The sequence below is a fragment of the Fopius arisanus genome, unplaced genomic scaffold (assembly GCF_000806365.1).
Source record: "Fopius arisanus strain USDA-PBARC FA_bdor unplaced genomic scaffold, ASM80636v1 scaffold00080, whole genome shotgun sequence".
NCBI lineage: Eukaryota > Metazoa > Arthropoda > Insecta > Hymenoptera > Braconidae > Fopius > Fopius arisanus.
In genome coordinates this window covers 31,419-38,847 of record NW_011887819.1, presented here as the reverse complement: position 1 = coordinate 38,847, position 7,429 = coordinate 31,419, and the positions used below count along the sequence as shown (strand labels likewise).

Sequence of the window (7,429 nt, the reverse complement as noted above, 5' to 3'; positions counted from 1 at the left end):
GGTGCATTTCTCGATCGGCTTCGAGGGAGTGGCAAGCTGCCTCGCCGACGTCTGCTGCTTAGACTTGTTAAGCACTTGGTTAATGGTACGGGATGAATCCTTCGACCTTTTCCTTCGGAGTCCTTTGCGGGACTTCTAATCGTTCTCAACATCGGTATCCTTGACCGCGATCTCCGAGTCCTTCCTGTTCCGCTGAGATAACAGAGGGGTTGTTCTCCCGTCCGTTCTTTTAGAATTGATCAACTCAAGTGTCCCGTGAACATTTGGTTTTTCTGGAACTTGCCGCACCTGGCCTATCTCGGAGTATCGTATCTTGAACTGTCCCACAGGACAGGGTCCAGATCTTCTCTTGGATGTCAGCTAGGCAGGCTCAGAAGACGTTTTTTTCCAAATTCAGATTGACAAGTTTATGGAAATAAGGGCTCATTAAATGAAATGATTGTATGATTATGATTTTGTTCCGATTTTGAAAACTATATTTACATCTATCAGGGCGAGAAATTTTTAGTAAAAATTATCCTGTCAGTAAGATCAAAGTGTATCATGACTCACTAAAGGAATCTTTATTCTGATGTTTATAACAAATTTATAAAAGTCAAATAAATTTTCGCAGGTTCGTGGAAGTGAGAGGATTGCCTGACTCTTCAGGATTCTAATAACGGGTTGTTTCCCTTCCTAATTTACGTGGAGCTCGTCTTCTGTTATTGACCAGTAGGTCTGTGGTATGGGTTTTGTGCGAATAATTCAGAGCGATTGAACCGTAGTTTAGTGAGGATCTGGACCACGCGATCTTTGGGGCCATGTACCTCGTATGTGGGGGGTGTGGCCTTACAAATGAGCTCTGCCGAGGTCCGTTTGTACGTTCCCACATCTTCCGTATCAAGCTGAAAATAGGTGTTGCTGTGTTCTGAGATCACCGTATACGGGTGCCACGAATGGTACCGCGGTTGTAAGGGTGTTCTTGATTGTCTCGGGCAAAATTACGTGTTTGTAAAGGGTGTATGGGGTTAGATTCACGATATGGAACGTTAGTATAACAACTATCTGATTCTTGTGGAAACATGCGGTATTCTGTCCTTGTGGAAATATGCGGTAAGGACCGCAATTTGCTTCAATTCCGCTGCGTGTGCAGTATTCAAAGGTACCGCTATTTCAAATCTCCTGTTTCTATTTGAAATGTCGTTTGCTGCCTCTGTGATATTTTCCACGGTTAGGATGGACGGATGCCGATTGGCTTTTTTACCGAAAAAATAGCATTGAGTAAATTTATCCCAATCAACTGCTCTCTATCGTTTTTCTGCCTGGATCCGTACGTTGTTCTGGTCGAGAATTCCTTGGATTTTGTAGGGTCCCTTCCAATCGTCATCTCTCTTTCCTAGCTTTCTTTTTCTGTAGAGTCATACCTGATCGCCTGAACGCTTAGGGTTGTTGTCTTATTTTTTCGCTCATAGTATCTTTTTGACCGCTCTTTGGATTTTATCAGGTTCACCCGGGCTTTTTCGCGGACGTGTCTTAATCCATCGATTAATTCTTGAAAGAAGTCGCAGTAGGGTTTGCCTCCCAGTCCTTCGACCGTTTGTGCTGATAGAACCCTTGGCTTGACTGCGAAAACTAACTCGTGTGGTAGATACGTTGTGCCCTCGTCGACGCTAGCGTTGTAGGTGCACATGGCCATATCCGTCTATCCATTTGTCCCATTCTCCACTGGTCCCGATCTGGATATTTAGAAAAGCTGAAAGGACATAATAGCTGAGCTCGAATGATCCATTTGACTGTGGATGGTAGACGGTGGACAGGCACTGTCGGATTCTCAAGAGTTTGCAGATGCTGTGATTGGGCTTATGAAATTCGTTCCTCGATCTGGAAGGAGTACCTGGGGGGGGACCCGAATCTGCCGATCAGTCCCTTTGCAAGGGCTTTCGCCATATCCCCTCGCGGCTTGATGCCTGAGTGGGATGGTCAATGCGTATTTCGTGAAACAATCCTAGAGGGTCAAGAATGGTATTGGAACCATGCGGATGGTTCCTGATTTTTTTTGAGGTATGAGTCTGTTGAAGGTGTCCAAAGCTCTTTCCGTGTTTTTTCCAACACTTTTTCGTCGGCTTTTTCCTTGGCAACTAGTCCGCAGCCGCGGAGTCCTGCCCTTTTCACCTTTAATACTCCACCCTCTTCCAAGAGGGGATGGGTCAAGGTCGAGGAAGCTCTCCTTTTCCTCCATCAGGTGTGTTCGGGACTATACGCGTCGCTCGAAATACCTACACGAAGGTTAAATTGTTTAAGGCCTTTATAATCAATACGTGGCAGAGTTTGGGAACATTTTGAGTTGAGCTCTCCTGATGGGGGAGTCACATTTCGCTACACTGTAATTATGACTTTTTCATTCGGAATCCGATGCGTTATCTGTACTAGTAACAAGGATTGACAAATTCATTTAATTTAACCGAATTGGATTTTATTCACTCGAGACAACATATCAAACGCTTAGAGTACCTGTTGGTTCCCTTTGCCCGTTACGGCGACTCAAGTCGAACCCGCGAATACCTCCGAAATGAAAGTCTTGAGAAGGATACTTTATAAGAAATTTTTTGTATCAAATTTGCTAGGCTAGAAAATATTTTTTTATCTATATTTAACTAAATTAGCGAATATATGACAAATACAATGAGCTGTCTGACCGAGAAAGTCAGACAGATCGACAATATCAGGTTCTGCTGGCTGTACAATAAAATGGTCAGTTAAAGCATAACAGTCAAGTAAAGCAGACTAGCAGTTCACGTTCATATTGAGCTTCAATTATTTCGAGTATTCCAATCCACATCTCAACGGATATATCATCAACCTGATGAAGTACTACATCCGTTGTATAATAACTTTAAATATTCCAACATAAGCTCGATACTCACGGAGATATTTACATAAAAAGGTTTTTGTAATGAAATTTCAATGAAATTATATTTTTCGCCTACTTAGGAGTGCTTTATTTAGAGAAATATGTGGAAATCCACATTAAACATTCCAGTTTAAGACATAAATAAAGTTCTCTTGGTATTAGAAAGGTGTTTAATAGTCAACGTCAGACGTAAAATTCTGCGAACCGAACATCAGACGAATTTCACACGCTATTTAAATAAAAAACATTCGAAGTTATGAAGCAATCTCTCGGAATTCTCCAACCAAGTTTGGTCTCCCGTACGATTCTTATTATCCTTAATGGTAGTGTTTAAAGTTGCTTAAGAAAATGTTCCTCAAAAGTGGCGTAGTCTAATATACATTTTTTTTTCTCATAAACAATGTGCAAGTGTGGAATTGTTCGCCCTTGCAGGTACATTTACAGACAAACATTTGGAACGAATTTTTCTCTTCTCTATGATGTGGAGTCTTGGAGCAGTTCTTGAACTTGATGCCCGGCTTCATCTACAGGACTTCTTTCTCAACCATGCTTCGAAGTGTGATTGGCCGACGTTACATGTAATTGTGCTATTGCATGCATATTCGTAGTCAATGATTTTATATTATTACTGATTGTCGAACGCATGGCCCTAACCATACTAAATCTACGTTCTACTCCTAAATTCTTTCAATTATGCATATGAAGTTCATGTCGACTTTATAGAAATAATTGTGATTAATAATTTCCTTCTATAATTAACGTTTTCCATTGACATAAGTTCTTTTTTTTCATAGACTCCAACCACAACTCCCCATCCATGGTGGCGATGGACATAGGTGCCCGAAATTTAGACCTTATGACACGAAGTAGTATAGAAAACTAGGAATATAAAACTCGCCTTTGGTTCGTTTTCCTACTTCCCACGAGCCAAAAAACCCATTACGCACTTGATTCGTAATATAATATGAAAAATTCAATTTAAATGTTTGATAGCTTAGCGATTAATAGAATTTCATTCTCCAAGAATCTGGCATTCGTACGATCTTTACTATGAAACTATTTTAAATATATTAGGAATAGTCCTCAACCTTTTGTTCTTTCCCATTACCCATGATGAAAAATATCTACTATTTTCCTAGTGAAAATATCTACTATTTTCCTAGTTCCCAGTGAGCAACATTCCATAATGTTAGCCGAGAGTAACTGTTTCATCTTCCACGAAAAAGAAAAATTAGAATCTAAGTTTTAAAAATAAAATCAATTGTTAACACACCATTAAATTCACCTAACATTAAAGATAAGAGTGATAGGGAAGGGTGGAGACACAGTAAAGGTAGGGAAAGCAGAGACTTTGTCCTACATCCTCGTCGAAGCTTTTAACGCGGCAAATTATGGGAAATACCCCGCTCAAGCAATTGAGCAAAGGTAACAAATATCACCATGTATTTTTTGGGGAAAAATCTTCCAAAAGTTGTCATAGGCGTTGTCATAGCTTCCAAAATCGCACAAATCTTCCAAAATGGTAATTTTTGTATATTTCCAAAAAAAAATGTAGGGTCCAGCAAGCAGCCAAGGAATCTTTCAAAGATGAGTTTATTGAGTAGTTTTTCTACCTAGGTGTCGTAAAAGCCCATATGGAAGGGACACCGCGTGGCATAGCTTTACGACTTGATCTGTTCCCTCAACGGTTTGAATTATAGCTCAAACATGGAAGATTCAAGTCCAGATTTGCCACCTTCGGAAGGTGGGACAATAGTGCGAGAGAGACGGGCCGCATTTTTACCCATGAAAAATACTCATTTTTGGGGTTAACAGAGAAAAGCCTCCTTCTACCCTCAACAATCTTTCCACCAATTATTCCAAAGAGTTAGTCTTTCTGAAAACCTCTTTGGAAGACAGAGTTATCTTTAGCATTTTTCTTTCTAATCTAATGTCCAATTATTGTTCTCGCGTTTGTATGTCTTCGAATTCGCTCTGCATTTACCGGGATAAGTACATCGTTTAATTTTGTGATAACGACGTTGTAACGCGATTTTCGCGTTACTAATAATTAACAATAATTATCGGATGAAATCACGCTCTCTGACGTATCGATTGGGTCCGCTAATTCGCTACGTGTGGTAAGTTGAGGTTATAGTACTAAACCTCAGCTGCCAATGAGACTCTTGTGTCGGAACACTGGGTTCTCTACTCCAGGGAACTGTTCCGCGTTAGACAGAGCGGGCATTCAAATGGTCAGGAGTCCAAATAAGGGGTTACTTGGACTGCTTGGTTGGTGACATTTGAATCCGACGTACTCCAGGAAATGTTACCGGCAGGGATATCCTCCCGGGCGGATGGTAACACCACCGACGATCCCCCCTGCACTCCAACCGCGTGAGCAGGGAGTGGGGAGCAGAGCTTACTAGGTGAGAACTCTCCACTCCACACGTCAGAGTTGCCTCGGCACTCTCACAAATCAGTCAGGCCCGTCGGCCCCGGACTCTGACAGCCTGTAGCTCCCGGTGATTAGCGTGGCTATGCAGCCCGCCTTATCAGCCATGAGGTTGAGGTAACGGAATATAATAAGAGGTATACCTATACCGTGAGCTCTCGGAATGCTAGTGCCTATGGACAGCTATCGACCGGATCTGCTATTGATCAGCCTACCCCAAGAACCTTTCTACGCTAACGGGGACCGACCACATTAAAGATTCCCGACCCTCTCTCCACAACCTAGCACACTAAGCTACCGGCTTTGTCGATCTTTTTTAATTGTGGCCTTAACAACTTGGCGGCATACATGGTTTTTCCTAATTGCATCCTGAACAACCAGGCGGCTCTCTGGTTTGCTATTTTACCCACTTAAAAATAGCTGGCGCCTCCCCCCCCCCGTAATTACGCGGATGCTACGGAACCGGCGAAGGTAACCAATTTCCCGGACTTACGGGACTCTCCGGGGAGAACATGTTACAAAGTGCAGTGTCGTCAAGTTAATTAATAAAAACAATACCCCCTATCTCCTATGAATCATTAAAAATCCTCATAAACTCCGTGTTATGAGACCTTCAACAAGAAATACAGTAAATACAACTGTTACATTCTCAACAGTGATCATTTATATCTGTAGTGATATTAGATTGATCGCTCGAGTGCACCTGCGTCATTAAGGTACATAGCCAATTTATTAAAAAACTTTCGACGTTTTCTATTTTAAATTCCTAATTTTTTGACAATTTTCTAGTGGCAGCCGGCCATTCCATAGGTGTACGAACAATATAAATGTCTTTGATGCAAGTGTTCCTGAAGACATTCCACCGAATATCGTCTAGATTACTGCGCCTAGTGCTTAGGTGGTGCGGGTCCTCTTCTGTTGGTCCGCATTTCGGGCATGTGGCGTCACTTCCACTGCACTCGCTTCCGGATCATGTCCTTGACAGAGTCTTCATACACCTACACAAGGTCTTCCCCTGTAGGCACGTCCTTTAGACCAGGCATGGAAAAAATCAGGCCTTCGGGAGCTGGGGCCATAAAACCCTATTATTTATTGAACGGAATTTTATGCGAAAGTTGATATAGAAAAAAATGATTCATTGGTATTTTTTAACAATGCAAAATACAGCAAGAAATATATTCATATTGTTCGTTCCAAAATTCAAATTTTTGCCCCTTGACTGACGTAACGATACCCCCACTCTCACCCAAGCATCGTGGTCTTGCCCCACCGACTACCTGCATAATACAATTGGACCCATTCTTTTATAGTCATTGGCCTAATTGGGATTGGTGTTTGAGCTAGGTGAACCCATTGAGCGCGCCTTGCCCATGTCTGCTTTAGACAACCCTTTTTGGCCAGCTTATCGGCTTCGATATTGTCAAGATTGCCAGCATGTCCTGGAATCCAGGTCACGAGGAAGCGAGAAATATAGAAAAGCACAGTTTGATAATGCATGTCAAGTCAGCTCTATTAACAACCTGGTTATATTCAATCGTTGTTTTTCAAACAATATTTCAATTATAATTTCAAAATTACTTCAAGAAATCTATGAAAGGTATGAAATCTTTCCTTATAAAGACGATTAAAAGCAACCAATAACTAATCAAAAGCAGAATAACAAAAAAAAAACAATAATTGAAAAAATATTTCCATTACAGAAATAGAAAATTTTTCTATTTCCCTTTCCCTACGACCAAGCTTCTGCCCAATATCCTCACTACTCTTACCTACGTCAAAGGAAGTGTCATCAAAAGCTCAATTTCCCTCTATATCGACGAAGACGCCCAGACTGTCCTCTTTCCTTCGCCTTGCTCTCTCAATCCTTCCGACGAGGCTGTGTAAGGCAGTCTGAGTTGATCTGTCAGCCTGGTACGCGTGTTGTGAGGAGGATAGGATTTATCTTCAGCACTACTTCCTTAATGCACCCATCAATGTACCCTCTCCAGTGTTTTCAGCAAGAAAGTGCTCAAGCTGATGGCTTGGTACGCCTTGGCGTTGTCATAGCTGTACTTACCCGGTTTAGGCATAAACACAACTTCCCTCCATCTCCCGGACACATGCCT

At 41.8% G+C, this 7,429-nt stretch overlaps 1 protein-coding gene across 1 annotated transcript in view; it reads left to right on the top strand.

The window, feature by feature from the left end:
* LOC105270191 (dynein heavy chain 5, axonemal-like) overlaps positions 1-7,429 on the top strand; it is a gene marked incomplete at its 3' end in the record, with an annotated part of 42,675 nt that overhangs the window by 7,224 nt on the left and 28,022 nt on the right. The window contains exon 2 of the mRNA XM_011310976.1: positions 3,323-3,468. Coding sequence (XP_011309278.1) covers positions 3,323-3,468 — 146 coding nt within the window. The remainder of the gene's footprint in view (positions 1-3,322; positions 3,469-7,429) is intronic.